The sequence below is a fragment of the Bos indicus genome, chromosome 2 (assembly GCF_029378745.1).
Source record: "Bos indicus isolate NIAB-ARS_2022 breed Sahiwal x Tharparkar chromosome 2, NIAB-ARS_B.indTharparkar_mat_pri_1.0, whole genome shotgun sequence".
Lineage (NCBI taxonomy): Eukaryota > Metazoa > Chordata > Mammalia > Artiodactyla > Bovidae > Bos > Bos indicus.
The window spans coordinates 79,860,643-79,876,951 of NC_091761.1; the positions used below are offsets into that span (position 1 = coordinate 79,860,643).

Here is a 16,309-nt window from a genome sequence, read left to right on the forward strand (position 1 = left end):
CTTCACAATTCAGCTTGGATATTCTTATAACTGAAAACATGCCCTTAGATTTCTGAGGAATATTTATAGCATCTACATAAAGTAGCAAATGCTATTCTTTAAAAAAAAAAAAAAAAAGTGAAACTGAATTCAGAACAATGCTGGGCAATCTAAATTGATTCAGTTCTTTTCTAAGTACTTATCTAATAGAGTGGACAGGTGGTTTACTGGGGAACTCTTGTTAGTGTCCTGTAGACCAAAGCAGGACAGCAGTGACTGAATATTTTACCTCTCATGTGACTGAGCTAGTTTTGCACAGGCCAAATGCTGTTATTTGCAATCAGGCATTCTTACTCATCTTGATCTCAGAACCTCATTGAAAGTGGCCATATATCATAAGGCCGTGATAGGCGAGGTGCTATGATAGTTTCAAATTAAAGAATCTAACTAATACCTGGGGAAATGTCAGTGTGAGACCAACTGGTAAGTTCATCTAATGATTATAGGATTTGTTTTCTAAAATACTTTTTAAAAGAAGATTGATTCTAGTTGCAGGGAACATCTTTTGTTCCAGCTTTTTGTATTTAATTTTGTCTTTTATATGCTGGAGAACTTATAGTTGAAGAGGAAGGAGATGATTGAAAGTAGATTTTAGAATGAAAATGGTGAGAATTAATATAGTTCATAATATGTATATGCTTGTCTGTTGTCGCTATAACTTTTTAAGTCAAAGCATATTTAAAAAGTATTTAAGAGAACTGGAATGCTGTTTTTCTAATATTGACCATATTCATATTTGAGTAGGTACTGGAAAGAAAAATGTTACATATTTAAAGGAAAGTTTTCTATAGCTTCAGTCAGTCAGTTTTGTGAGTGTCTTTTGAAAAGGACAATCTTTAATGTTAAATGTTTCTCTCTTACTCTGAGGATTTTTTTTTTTTTTTTTTTTTACCAAAGTTAATTTTCGGTGGGGGGGGAGTGGCTCTTGATCTGGGGCCCACTTATTGACATTGTGATTTTTAAAAATGGATTGTTAAGTGCATTGTATTTTTCTGTAGGAAGAGCATTATAAATGGGGACTGCCCAGGGGTTTTCCACTGAGTAAACCTTTGCTAAGACCAACAGCACACTTTAAAGCAATAATACAGCCCAATTCCTAAAACAGTGTTGTTACAAAGTTTTAGAACTTTTAGATAAAAGTGCTATTTCATTTGTTATGCAAAAGACTCCATTGTATTTAAAGTATGGAACCCCCACCCAACCTGTTACATCTAAACTTTGACCTCAGATGAAAGTGTTGAGCTATGGGAAATATCGATTAAATATATAATTAATAGTGCTTTTGCTGAAGTAAGTTATGATCTTTTGAATTAGAACTGCTCCCCTGTTTCATACATTTTCTGCATGCTAAGTTGCTTCAGTCATGTCTGACTCTTTGCAACACTATGGACTGTAGCCCCCCTAGGCTCCTTTGTCTGTGGGATTCTCCAGGCAAGAATACTGGGTGGGTTGCCATGCCCTTCTTCAGAGGATCTTCCTGACTCAGGGATCGAACCCATATCTCTTGTGTCTCCTGCATTGGCAGGTGGGTTAGTTCATCTGCAGACTCCTTCCCACCCACCATCCTAATGATGGAGTTGAAGGAGCTACCTCATTTATTTTACATCTTCCTTTCAATGTTTATTATTTATAAGGAGTATAAGATTTAAATATCTGTCTTAAAGAGTAAAAGACATCATTAGCCTTCTTTGTTGCTGAGAATATACAAATATGATAACAGGCCAATATTTTTGATTCATCTTTCAAAATCACTACAAGTGGAAAGCTCATGGTTGACATGAGTAAAAACTGGCTATGAATTTTGGGAGTATGAAATTTTTTTTTTTTTTTATGTTGAAAAGCTGGGCTCAAACTCTAGAATTCTTAATAGAAGGCCTAGATTCTAAAATGTTGGTGTATTTTATATCTCTAAATCCAATGAGTGCTTACTACCCCAGTCTACTCTTTGTAAACAGTGTAGAACGGTATAGAACCCAGACGCTTTGCTGTTTACTTGTGTTTCTAGAGCAGTCCAACAAGGGTAAGGGTGGTTCTGAGCTTCATTTAAGGGGATTGTCTAATGGAAAATTCAGTATGTTCTTGTGCCAAGAGTTTTAGTGTTATCCTTCAGTCTTTAGGGATGAATGTGCTTTAGACAATGGAGAAAAATTCCATGCGTGGAGCGTGGATAGAAAACTGGAGGGAGAGGAGGTGAGTCATTCACGAGAACATGCTCCTGCCTGCTTCCTCCTTTGGAGACTTTGATTCACAGGACTGTCGTGTACAAGAGAGAACCGGCGCAGGGATTGCTGGCCACCCGCAGTTCTCGACAAGCCAAAAAACATCCAAATTCCAAGCTGCTTTGGTGCCTACATATTCATGTGATGGTTCCTTGACCCAGTTTAGCTTTTATAAAGGGGAGCAGAAGAACCTGGTGATATTTAATGCTTATATAAATGAAAAAACTGAGTGTGTGCAAGTTGCACCTGTATGAACTAGTACCAGACTGTTCTTTAATTTTCTGCAAATTGTAAATTTTTGCAACTTACATTTAATGATTTGTGAAGTCTCATTTCCCCAAAATTTGGGACACTGTCAACAACCTAAACATTAATCACAGGAAATATGATTGCCTTCATTTTCAGTAGTAATGAATCACTCTTTGACAGTTCATGGCATGTTTGGGGTCCGTGAGGTAGGTTTGCGACAAATGCGGGGTGTTTCTGTAGGAAGTAAGCTGGCTTCTGTCTTATTGACTGTGCTGTTGATTTGGGGTTTTGTTCTATAAGCAGCAGGTTGAGGTCAGAATCAAGTTTTTGTTCTTAGGCTGTTTCCAGAACACTCTCCTATCCCTCTTGTTTGTATTTGAAGGGGACACAGCACGTGTACCACAGGAAGGGGTCGCTGTGGTGGGGAAAGGGGAGGGGCGCCCTGGATCTCAATGAACCTTTTCACTCTCTTGGTGACTTGCCAAATTTGTCCCCAAGTCTTTGAGTGAATATGTCAGACACATTTTATTTTTGCTGATAATTTAGCATTAGAAGCACCACATTCTGAAGCCTTAGGACTTCAAGCAGGATATATGACATATTATTTCAGGCAAACGGTTTTTATTCTGAGTAGCTCTCACCTAGCAGAACTCCAATTCAGATACCACATGTAGGGTAGGTATTGTGATCCTGTCTTTTGAGTTGATGGGACAGATGTCTTGATCTCAAGTTTTGTGCCAATCAGAAATATAGCCTGGATGATAAAATCTGTCATACGCACCAATAAATAACTGTCCATCAGTGTTTACTTTTAGAAGTTCATTGCAAATTGAGAACTGACTGCATTTTGTGTAATCTGTCCCTTTGTGCACCAGAATGCAGTAAGTATGACCTGTGTGCAGTGCTGGTCTGTTGCATGCGCCTGTGTTAATAGCTTCTCCAACTGTGTGAAGTTTTTGCAGTAAATGGCCATTGATTAACTGTGTGTGGATATGAAGTATATTATAGAAGAACTTACAAAAAAGTCCATATAAGAACTTATAAAAATTAAGGGGAAGTTTACTTTAGCTCAGATTTATGCCTTAGGTTGTATTGTGATTGTGAAGCTTTGCCTTGGTTCCTAACTCGCTTGTGTGTATTTATTTCATAGTCCTGTTCTGGAAGCATACCTCCAGCTGCTCCCAGCCACATACTGTGTCAAGGACACCAGTTGGTTCTCCCCTCCCTTCTTCTCATTAGTTAACATTTGAAAATTTAGCATAATTTTGTTTAAATAGCTCCGTGGGTACAAACCTGTTAAATTAAACAGAAAGGATTTACTCTGTGAATTAAAAAAAAAATTAAAAAAAACAAACAAAGATCTGCTCCTATAAATCACTAAAATTTTAATTTTATGTACAAGTATTAATTTGGGGTAGTATACAGATATATTTTACCAAACTAGGAAAGCCAGGTTTTCTCATAAATGGCATTATACAGATTATAATAAGGCATCTATTGGTATATCAGACCAACATCAGCTGCTAGTCAAATTGATTAAGCTCTGAGAATTGGAGCACTTGTTTTTTAAAACTTTACATGAGAATGAGTGCTGGGGAATGACCTTCATGTCCAGGACTATATTGATTGAATGTTCTGGTGATAATTGTGTGCCTTTTAAGTCAGAACCTTCAGGATTAAAAAAAAAAAAAAAAAAAACCCACAACTTTTATCTTCAACATTTAACACTGTAAGATTAATCAGTGATAATATATTTTATGTGTAGTTCATGGTTTAGAGTTTAAAATTTCCCAGGATTAATTACTTTACTAGTGATTAGAGATCCTTAGCCAACCTCTAGGTGCTCCCTCCCAGGTATTATTTTACAATTTGTCCTGGTTGAACTAAATTTGATTTTGAAAGATCAGCTTTCAAAAACCTATGACTTTTGATTTCATCATTTCTGGAGAGATTTGAAGGCAGCTGCTCAGTGTTCACAGAGAGTGGCGAGCTTCAGTTCTGCCATTACGGGCGGCCCCTCTTAGCCTCGAGGCCAGGACTGTCCACTGCAGTGGGAGAAGAGTCAGCGGTGTGGCCACCATCTCTCACTCACTGCCACCGTGTCCTCTCTGTGCAAAGAGGACGAGAGAGTGAAAATCACAAACTTTATTTCCCAGAGATGCTTCTTTCTGAATGGTGTGGTTCTTGGTGTTTTCATCCAACAGACATGCATTTTGTACCCTCTGTATGTAAAGCAATACATTAAGAGTTGCAGATTGTTCAGAAATGGTTTAAGAATGGATCTTTCTAGGCAGTAACTCTGCTGTGAAGAAGAAACTGCTGAGAATCATAAAAGTGATACATGTGTGACCCTTCTGAGAGGAGATGGTTTGTAGCTAGGAGATGATTTTGATGTACTGATTCCCTTAAGTCTGTACTTTGTGAGCCCTGCATTCATTTATTCACTCATCCAGGACACGATGAGTGCTTGTTCAGGTACAAGTTGCTGCAGGCATGGGCTTCCATTAGTGAGCAAGAGATGTGTGCTCAACCCTTTTGAAATGTAAAATCCAGTGACACGGATGAGTATGAAACTAATCAAAGGTGTGAATACACATGTACATGCTTATATACACATAACATGATTTTTCACAAGTGCTGGTATGTAAGAGTCAGAATGAGGGATATGACCCTGGGTCGGGGAGTAAGAGCTCTTTCAGAAAGAATTTCTTGAGCTCCAGAGTTTCACCTGAGAATGGAAGACAGTACTTGGATGACCGAGATGAAGAATCTCACTGTTTCTTTGATGATCTTCTGGGGGGAATGTATTTACTTTTCATTTTTACCATGTGTGGGCTGCTTATTTGTCAACTAAAATTCTTCATTCTCTATAAGCTGCATAACTTGTGTATCCTTCATTCATTCACTTGACTTGTGAATCATTCCTCGCGTGCCTTCAGTGTGCCAGCCTCTGTCCGGGAGCTGTGTGCTGGGCCGCGGTTAGGTCCGCAAGAGTGTGTGACGTTTCTCGTGGAGTGAGATGTTAGAGCTGCATTGTCGTGAGAGCGCTGCTGGCATGCTTTATAAGGCTGTCTTCATTTTTCTCCACATAGGACAACAGCTTTGAGCAGTTCATTATCAATTACTGTAATGAAAAGCTGCAACAAATCTTCATTGAGCTGACTCTTAAAGAAGAGCAAGAGGAGTATATACGGGAGGTAATGTTGAAAAAAGTTTTTAAGTATTCCTTTTTTAACTCATAATACAAATTCTGGTTTCAGAAGACTGTTCAGACATGACCTTACAATCAGATGTATCAAGTACCTTTTTAAAGCCTGTTTGTTACGACATCTGAGCTGACTGGGAACTTCTTTGCTGTTGGTGCAGGACAGTGCTCAGCACATAGTAGGTGCTCAGTGGACATCAGTTGACGGACTTGAGTCTCACGGGATTCCAGTGCAGTGAAGTAAAATAGTACCCTGTTAAGAAACTAGTCTGAGATGATTGAATGGAAAAACAGTGGTACATCTGTACGAGGCCCTAATACTCAGCAATGAGAAGGAACAAACAAGTGATACACACAAGAGTGTGAAGGAGTCTCAGATGCATTTTGCTAAATGAAAAATGCCAGATTCAAAGGCTACATATGTATGAGCCTATTTGTATGTCATTCTAGAGAAGTCAGAGCTGTCGAGGCACCAGTGATAGAGACATAATAGTCAGTAGTGGCCAGAGGATAGGTGTGTGACTACAGAGGGGCAGCTTGGGGGGTTTTGGAGGCTGGTTGTGGTGGTGGTTACCTGACGCTACGCATTTGCCCAAACTGAAGAGAACAGTACACCTAAAAAGTCTTGTATATAAATTTGAAAATATTTTAAGACTTGGTTCACTCTTTAAAAACATTGATTTTCTAACATTTTTAAATAAAAGCAGATCTTAATGCTAGTGCTGTGGATGTATTATCTCATTTAGATGTAGTTGGAAAATAATCAAGTCATATTTACAGAGTACATTCATCCTTAATTTTAAAACAGATACTTGGTTTTCACCCTTTGATTTTTTTTAAATAGCCAACATTTTTATATGTATAAATGTATTTATTTTAGACAAAAGGAGAAATTTTATTGTATCTGTATTGCATTATGTTTTGTTTCCATTTCATTTATTGCTTTAATATTTTAGTAATATTACCTATTTTTCTTCATTTTTCTATAGTGTCATTTTAAGTCATTAAAGACACAGAATCTTCTTTTTATGGCCTCTCAGTATAGACTTTTCTAATGTGAATATTATCCCCAGTGACTTAGTAAAATAACTCATCTACTCAAAAACTAAATCATAAATATTTCATTTACCATTTGGAATTATTATCATGCTTTAGAAACATTTTATACTTGAATGACACCTTTTTTAACATAAACATCCTAAAAGCCAGATTTATTCTCTTCCTGTCTTCTCATCCTAAAGTGAATACCCAAACTTTGATCTGTAACTTAAAACAGTTTGTACAGATTGTCTAAACCAGTTCTAAGAGTATATAGGAAGATCCTTAGCTTACAGTATGAATTAGCTCTCTTCCCCTTCTGGAAAAATAAATGTTTACACTTACGGACAGACTGTAAGCAGATACAGAATGTTTACATTTGGCCTCCCAGCTTTGGCTTTGTAGCTGGTGTTAGAACCAGTGCCTAGGTTTTCATTTTGTCTTTCTGTTGAAAATTCTTTTCTTAGCAGTGTTCTATTTTTACATTTGAAATAGTTAATGGCCCTAAACATGGGGTTGACTCTAAAATGAATTTCTTCCTTGTGATTACAAATTAAGAACAGAAAAATCTAGGCCTTAGTTTCTTGGGTTCAAGTTCTGACTTATTTCCTTATAAACATTGTAAATATATACAAAGTAATATTGACCCGAGGGCCTGGTGAGTAAATGGCCCAGAGCCAGCGAAGTGCATGGGAAATTGCCACAGATGGGAGTCTGGAAGGGGAGGCCGTCTCAGCCCAGGTCAAGGGCATGTATTTCAATCAAATTGTGTCTGTGCTAGACTGCTGCATTACCAGAGTTTTGGGGACCATAAAATGACATTTGCCACCCTGACTTTTATAAAGGAAATTTTCAGAGAGGAAGTGGAAGATCGTAAGATGGGCAAAGTCTTGTATTATAGATAGTAGTGTTGTAGCATCATTATATGGGATTTGATTATGTTCTTTCTTTTTCAGGACATAGAATGGACTCACATTGAGTACTTCAATAATGCTATCATTTGTGACCTAATAGAAAATGTGAGTATTAAGTACAGTTTTCTAACAAGTTCTTGGTAGTATAATTCACTAGTTACAAATGATCTGACTGCCTTCAATGTTAAGCTTTAGTATTTCCAGTATTTGAACATGTTAGAGAAATAGAGTTCTGTGGAGACTTTTATCACAAGCTTAAGAAATTACACACAGTTCTTAAATACATACATAGAGAGCTAGACATTTTGATACTTAGCCAGTATTCCCCCATGCTCATCCTGTTGCCGTATCACAGAGCCCGGTCTTGACACTCAGATGCTATGCCCTTAGGTACACCGTTCTATCTTATGTGCTGGGATCCCAGGTCCAATCCACCGCTCCTGGAAATAAGAGCCCTGATCATAGGAAACTCAGTAAAAAAGATGTTTGCCAAATCAAAATATGCCGTTCCTAAAATTCTAATGACCTCTTAACATACTATTCAGTGGTTATTATCAAAAAGATGATTGTTGGTGAGGATGTGGTGAGATAGTAATGTACCGATGGTGGGAATGTAAATTGATGTAACCGCTATAGAAAACAGTGTAGAGAGAGAAAAAAAAAAAAAAAGATAAGAAAACAGTATAGAAGTTCCTCAAGAAATTAAAAATAGCACTATTATGTGACCCAGCAATCTCACTTCTGGGCATATATATAAAAAAAAAACAAACAAACCCAGAATCAGGATCTCAAAGAAGTATCTTCGCTGCCACATTCACTGCAGCTTTATTCACAATAGCCAAGATTCGGGAAACCACCTAAGGGTCCGTCCACAGATGAATGGCTAAAGAAGATGTGGTGTACATATACAATGGAATATTGTTCAGTCTTGAGAAAGAAGGAAATCCTGCCATTTGTGACAATAAAGATGGACTTTGAGGGCAACTGAAAGAAGTCAGAGAAAGACAAATACTGTATGATATCACTTGTATGTAGAATCTAAGTTAAAAAAAAAAAAACTCAGAAACAGAATAAAAGGAATAGTGATTGCCAAGGGCTAACGTTTGGGGGAAATAGGGAGATGTAGGCCAAAGTGTACAGACTTCTAGTTGTAAGATGAGAGAGTTCTGGGCTCTGATGTACAGCATGGTGGTAGAGTTAACAACACTGTATTATATATACTGGTGGTTAAGCAAGTAGGTCTTAAATGTTCTCACCACAAAAAAAGAAATGGTAATTAGGTGATGTGATGGAGGTAACTAGCAATATGGTTGTGGATCAATGAACATGTTGTACACCTTAAACTTTCACAGTATTATGTCAGTTATATCTCAGTAAAACTGGAAAAAAGTTTACAAAAACAACAAAACTCCATGCAGTTCAAATTAAAGGAAGATAAAGGCACCATCTTGGGAGCTGAATGACATAGGATCCCAGGGGTGGCTGGTATGGATCACGGCCTTGCTTAAGGATGTGACGGACAGTGTGTGTGACTTCACAGATGGCTGAGGGCCATGGGATTTTTCAGGTTACAAATTATGCATGTTAGAGGCTTAAGGTGTGAAAAATTACTGCATCATTTTTAGTAACCTTTCCAAATCTAAGATTTTTGTGTTTACATCATATTTTTTAGTTTATTATGAATGAATTGATTGTGGGAAGACTCATTTGTGTGTAAAAGCTTAGGATCCTGACCTTGATAACAAAGTAATTTGAAGCAATGCGTAAACTTAGGTGTCATCATAGATGAGTGCTGTTTCAGCAATAGAATCACAGGCTCTAAATGTCCAACAGGTCGTTTGCTATTCATTTTCAACAAGATGTTTTTGAATATTATATAGTTCGCCAATATATTTTCTTTCAGTATTCACAATATTCTTGAAAGCTGCACCTTTGACTATTGAATTAAAAAAAAATTCTGAGCCATTATTATTTTTCAATTAAAAAATAAGCCTTGTTTTGAAAAATTTGGACAGTTTTGGATTGTGAACACTAATATTCCACCTAAGCAATTTAAAACTGTAGTCTAAAATTTAGAAAATCAATCGCTTTCCTGAAAAGTTTTTCTGGTAAGTTTTGTGACCGAAGTAATTTGCTGAGGGAATTTTAACTTTCAGAAGTTGTGACTAACACTTCTTTCTTCATAAATGTAACATTGCACTTAATTATTTCCCTTTAAGAAGGGGGGTGGGGGAAGGAACAGTGGTAATACACCTAATATAGCTAAATTATCTCAGCCCCAAATCCCCTTGCATATGTGATTAAAGAAACTCATGTCCATGTAGGATCCTGGATACATAAAGGAAATGTTTCCTTTCAGCAACACCTAACAATAATGTTTATTCTGGGGATGTTATGAACACACTTGATGCCTGAGAGTCCACACTTCCCCCAGATTTTGTGTGTGAAGTGTTTAAGTGCTGGTCAGAGGATGTCACGGCCTTGTAAAGAGAAGAGGAGAGCCGTGAGACTTTGCCCTAGCGGAAGTGGGTGGGGCTAATGGTCAGTAGATTGTTCTCCATGGAATGGAGACGTGTGGGCCTGTAGAGGCAATCAAAGGAACAACAGCCTTTATTTAGCAAAGTAGAAGTTTCCTGATTTTTTTATTGGGTTTAGTTGGGCTGACAGCTCTTGGGATAAATATGATCACAGGGTCTGAATACTCAGCAAACAAATTCTCAACTCATGTTTAACATCCATTTCGAAATTTAATATGGAAAGAGAATTTTATTCTAAACAGATGATTCTTGAAACATAGCTTGATTGCATTGATCATTAAAAGCAGCATCCCAGTCACATCACTTTTTTTCCCAGTAAAATAAACTATTTTGAACACGTGAGCAATTTGGAAACATCTGAAACCAATTTCCTTCTCAAGCTATGAATCCAATAATGGCCTTAGAAGACAGTGCTTTGTGATTTATGACTACATGTTATACAGATAGTAGTGTCAGACTAGTTCCTGACTTTCAGATTTGCTTTCTGGTCTTTGCGGTATAAGTTGCCTTTTTCTAAACTACATAAGTTTCAGTCATCAGCCTGCTGAGGTGGCTGAGGTAACTCCTACATCCTGTTCTGTGGGAGAGGCACCATGGATGGGGGGAAGTGGGGGGAACCTCATAAAGACACTCCTGCCCCCTCCTCCAACACACCTGGGACACCCTGGAAGGGGTTGATTCCTGTGTTTCTCTTTGTTATTTGTTTTGATTCTGCACTTTTTGTTGTAACAAAACAATTTTTCTTGTGACTAAGTTGACTATGTTTAACAGCATAATTAGGAATAATTATGAAAACAATACAGTGAGGAAGGAAGGAAACCTTTTTATTTCCTTTCTCCTAGAACACAAACGGGATCCTAGCCATGCTGGATGAAGAGTGCCTTAGGCCGGGCACGGTCACGGATGAGACCTTCTTGGAAAAGCTGAACCAAGTCTGCGCTACCCACCAGCATTTTGAGAGCAGGATGAGCAAGTGCTCCCGGTTCCTCAATGACACGTCCCTTCCTCACAGCTGCTTCAGGATCCAGCACTATGCTGGCAAGGTGTGGGAGCCCGGGACCCCAGGGAGGTCACAGTTACTCCTTGGAGGGCAGACACCTTGCCTCAGAGAAGGCATTCTGACCAGCGCCAGCTCTGGAGGATAAATGGAGCTCCTGAGGGGTTGTAGAATCCATGAATGTTTAGTGGGCATAGAATCTGGATCATATTGAGAAAAACCTTACTAGTACTGAGATCTGAAAGGAAAGCCAGTGGACCTAATCAAAGAGTTCAAGTATATATTAAAAAATAAATTTTATTATTTTTAGGCTGAGAGCTAGCCTATAAAAAAGATCTAGTGACACATAAAAAATTTGCCAGTAAAAATGAGCCGTCACTAAAGACATACAGTAAGGTTTTAATTTTTTCCATTTTATTTATTTTTTTGATGTGGACCATTTTTTAGTCTTTATTGAATTTGTTGTAGTACTGCTTCTGCTTTATGTTTTGGGTTTTTGGCTGCAAGGCATATGGGATCTTGGCTCCCTAACCAGGGAGCTAACCCACATCCCCAACATCGGAAGGCAGAGTCTTAACCACTGGACTGCTAGGGAAGTCCCTACAGTAATTATAAATAAGCTTGCAAACGTCAGAGGAGAAACAAAATCTGATTTTGTATTTAGTAAATATGAAGTTGTTTTGTTGTTGTTTAGTTGCTAAGTCATGGTCCGACTCTCTTGTGACCTCATGGATTGTAGTCCACCAGCCTCCTCTGTCCATGGAATTTTCCAGGCAAGAATACTGGAGTAGGTTGCCATTTCCTTCTCCAGGAGATCTTCCTGACCCAGGGATCGAACTAGAGTCTCCTGCATTGGCAGGCAGATTCTCTACCACTGAGCCACCAGGGAATCCCAAATATGAAGTATATAGTATCTAAATTACCTTTAATTTCAAAATGTTGGAACTTGGTACTTCATTTTTTTTTTCACTAGCCCATGTTATTAAAAAATACTTTTCTGGTCAATTTCCCTGCTGGTGTAGGATGTCTATAAAAATGTGAACGTTATCTCTGTTTTCCCCTATCTCCTTTTAAACACGCTTGAATTGGCGTATGTAAACTAAAAAATATAAGTAAAACCTCAAAAATATGATTGAATACCCAAAAAACCCTAAAATCCTTTGAAAATGTTATGATAACATTTTTGAAGTTTATTCTTGCAAATCCTGAAGGGTAATAGAATTTATTTTGAACTCCTCTGTGATTTAGACAGATGGAATTTAAACTTGGAGGCTAATTTGGTATTAGAGTGTGACTAATGTGTTGAGGGTTTTTTGATGGAGAAAGAAGAGGCTGCAGTATAGATAGTCTCAGGATATTTTTAACAGCTGTTTGATGTTCTGGTGTGCAGCGTATCAGCTACTGAGTCCCATGTGCTGCTCATAGGTGCTGTACCAAGTGGAAGGATTTGTGGACAAGAACAATGACCTTCTCTATCGGGACCTGTCCCAAGCCATGTGGAAGGCTGGACACGCCCTCATCAAATCTTTATTTCCCGAAGGAAACCCTGCCAAGATCAACCTGAAAAGGCCTCCTACAGCCGGCTCACAGTTCAAAGCATCCGTAGCCACTCTGATGAAAAATCTACAGACCAAGAATCCAAACTACATTAGGTATTTCTGGCACATAAAATTCTTTGGCCATTCAACTATGAAGGCATTCACAAGGAGGATCATTTTCCTGTTTGCTTAATCTGAGTATAGCCCAAGCAAAGGGGTAACTAAAGTACTTACAGTTCAAATCATATGGTGTCTTGGGTGTGTTTGAAAAATACTCCAGTGCCCCCAAAATAAGGAATTTTAAAAAGGAAAGAAGAAGTGTGGCGGGGGATGGGAATAGATACTTAATTGGGTTGTTGGCATACAGGAGTTTGCAACTTTCTGTTTTTTTTTAAAGACAAGAAACAAAATATAAATTTATTTCTGATAAGGTTTTGCATAAACTCTTCTGTTGGATTCATTGTGGATTCTTGTAACATTGACTTGGCCCATTGACACCTGAGTTGCAGGTCTTGTGTGAGGAAGCATATGCCTCAAGTAATGATTTCTGAAACAATCGAAATTTTTTCAAAACAAGACAAGAACCCCTTTTAAAAAATCTGGTTTCTTTTTTTGCTTCTAAGTCATCATAGATTTCAACATTCAGTACAGGCCGATTAGTATTAGAGTTGGCTATGTATGTACTTGATGAACTAGGTGATAGAGGGTTTGTCTAGCAGGTCAGGTTTCATGTGGCACATGCATGCCCACACATACTTTCTCCTGTTGTCTTTGAAAATTCAGTTATGAGGAAGTTAGCATGAAGAATATTTTCGTGTTTGGCTTGTTGCCCTAATATTTGTGTTCATAGCAAATGTAAATAGCATCCCCTGGTTTGGTTGCCAACAGGTTAGAACATATATTAGGTAAGGATCCTAGTTTCCAAAAAAATGAACCAAGAAACTTTGTGCGATCAGTGTTTTGTTATTCTCATTTGAGTCAACTTTTTTTTAAACCTTAAGATTCTGTTAATTGAGGTATAATTTGTATAGAGTGATATGCACAGATCCTAGGTAAATGGCTCCATTGGTTTTTCACCACTGAATACACTTTGGTAACAACTACTCAGATCAAGACATGGAATGTTCCATCACCCCCAGAAAATTCCTTTCTTCTCCTTGTCTTTCAGTGGTTTTAATGGGACTCTAAGAATTCTTAGTTAATAAACTCCCAACGTTGTGAATATATCATTTTAAGTGTATATATATATATCTTTATCTTTAGACTCAGTTTCAGATTCATTTTAAGCTCTATTTTCCCCAGACAGGTATCTTGTTTTGGCACTGTGTAATGAAAAGAAAAACAAACAAACCTCTATTTTTCACTCATTTGCCCTGATGCCTTTGTCGAAAATCAGTTGAATATATGTGTAGACATCTAGATCTAAACTCACTAGTTTGTTCCATTGATCTATTTGTTCTTAAACCAAAAAGTAAGCATTATTTTTATAAATGTAAAAAGGAAAATCATAGAAAACACCAGGGTCAAACTATGTAAGATTTAGTTGTTCATATATTGTATATGCATGTGGATTTTATTTGACAGTTATGGTGAGGCAGATATAACCATAAATGTTTAACAGTATATTAATTAAGATATAAAGATTGCTCCAGCAAGATCCAGAAATAATAAGGGCCTAAACAAGATTAACATTTATTTCTTTTTTTTTTTTTATTTTTATTTTTTTCTCTAATTTTATTTTATTTTTAAACTTTACATAATTGTATTAGTTTTGCCAAATATCAAAATGAATCCGCCACAGGTATACATGTGCTCCCCATCCCGAACCCTCCTCCCTCCTCCCTCCCCATACCATCCCTCTGGGCCGTCCCAGTGCACCAGCCCCCAGCATCCAGCATTATGCATCGAACCTGGACTGGCAACTCGTTTCCTACATGATATTTTACATAACATTTATTTCTTATGTAACTTCTAAGTGTATGGACTTCAAGGCTAACAGAGCAATGTCTTCTGTGTTGAGGCTCTGCCATTTCCAGGATATCTCCTTTTATGTATATAGTCAGAGATAGCTCTCTACCATGTCAACATGCCAACCAGCAGTTAGCAGAAGAGCAAAGGGAGAACCAAGTTCCTTTTAACGACACATCAGAAGTAGCAAACATGATTTCTGCTCTGGCTAGAATTTTGGTCACATGGCCACACTTACCTACAAAGGAAGCTGGGAAATCTAGTCTTTCCTTGGGCAGCAAAGTGCTCTGTTTAAAAGGAGGGAGATAATAGGGATTTAGTGAGACAGCAGTGTTTTTAACTGTTTGATTGAGGTATGTAATATACATATACACAATCTAATATATGAAGCTTAACTGTGGAGGCTGTTGAATTTTTACATATTTCTATGCCCATGTAGCCCCATCCTGACCAAGATATAAAACATTTCCATCAACCCAGAAGATTCCCTTGTGCCCCTTCCTTGTCCATCTTCATGCCTTCCTCTCCCCAGAGGTAAAACACTGCCGAGTTCTCACTAGGAATAGTTTCTCTAGAACTTAGTATAAATGGAATCATAGAATATGCACTCTTATACATCAAACTTCTTACATTCAACAGAATGTCAGTGATATTTATCCATGTTATTGTACATAAGAGTTTATTCTTTTTTTTTTTTGCTGAGTCTGCAGTGTATTTATCTTAATGTTTTTATAAAATGATCTGGAATAATTTCAAAGGAAATGATGAGGTTTCCAAGAATGATAAGTAATATGTGACTGTGAAATAACTCTATGTGATACTTTGTAAAACATGGACAGATCAATCTGTAAGAGACAGAGTTTAAAAACTAATATTTGTGTATTCTTTCAGGTGTATCAAACCGAACGATAAAAAAGCAGCACACATCTTCAACGAGGGTCTAGTGTGTCATCAGGTCAGGTATCTGGGTCTTTTGGAGAATGTCCGCGTGAGAAGGGCAGGCTACGCCTTCAGGCAGGCCTATGAACCTTGCCTAGAAAGATACAAAATGCTTTGTAAACAAACATGGCCTCACTGGAAAGGACCAGCAAGGTGAGACATTCATTAATCACATTTAATGATGAAGTTTTAAAACATACAAATACCATGTTGTTTTCTTCACGTGCTATTCAGGCGAAACAGAATCCTATGAAAATTTGGATGTAACTTCTGGTTTGGACCGTCTTCTGTCAGGATACCATTTTGTGCCAATTTTTATTAATTCTAGAGCGCTTGGTCTTCAAGGTTAAAACAGGGCTTATCAAATCTACCTTTGGAATTTGTATGTCAATAGAACTTCTAAGATATGCTGTGGTGAGTTAGCAGGAGGGAAATTTGTGATTGATAATTGTATTTGTGTAGAATCATAGCAGGGTAGAGTTAGAGGCATCTTGTATCACTGCTTTCAGCTTTTCATTTTTTTTTCTGGAGAATTAACCCCAGAGAGAGTGAGTAGGGAGTGGGGATCGAATTCTTTGCCCAAGTCTGTACCAATTAAGAAATGGATATAGGAGCAGTTATATCTGTTCTCTTGTGACTTCCTTTGTGGCTCAGCTGGTAAAGAAT

The 16,309-nt window shown here is 37.7% G+C and overlaps 1 protein-coding gene across 4 annotated transcripts in view; it reads left to right on the forward strand.

Moving 5' to 3' along the window:
* Positions 1-16,309, forward strand: part of MYO1B (myosin IB) — a 199,171-nt gene that overhangs the window by 153,151 nt on the left and 29,711 nt on the right. For all 4 annotated transcript variants that reach the window (XM_019974173.2, XM_019974180.2, XM_070769490.1 and 1 more), the window contains exons 14-18: positions 5,600-5,704; positions 7,707-7,769; positions 11,044-11,244; positions 12,624-12,850; positions 15,596-15,796. In XM_019974173.2, coding sequence (XP_019829732.2) covers positions 5,600-5,704; positions 7,707-7,769; positions 11,044-11,244; positions 12,624-12,850; positions 15,596-15,796 — 797 coding nt within the window. The remainder of the gene's footprint in view (positions 1-5,599; positions 5,705-7,706; positions 7,770-11,043; positions 11,245-12,623; positions 12,851-15,595; positions 15,797-16,309) is intronic.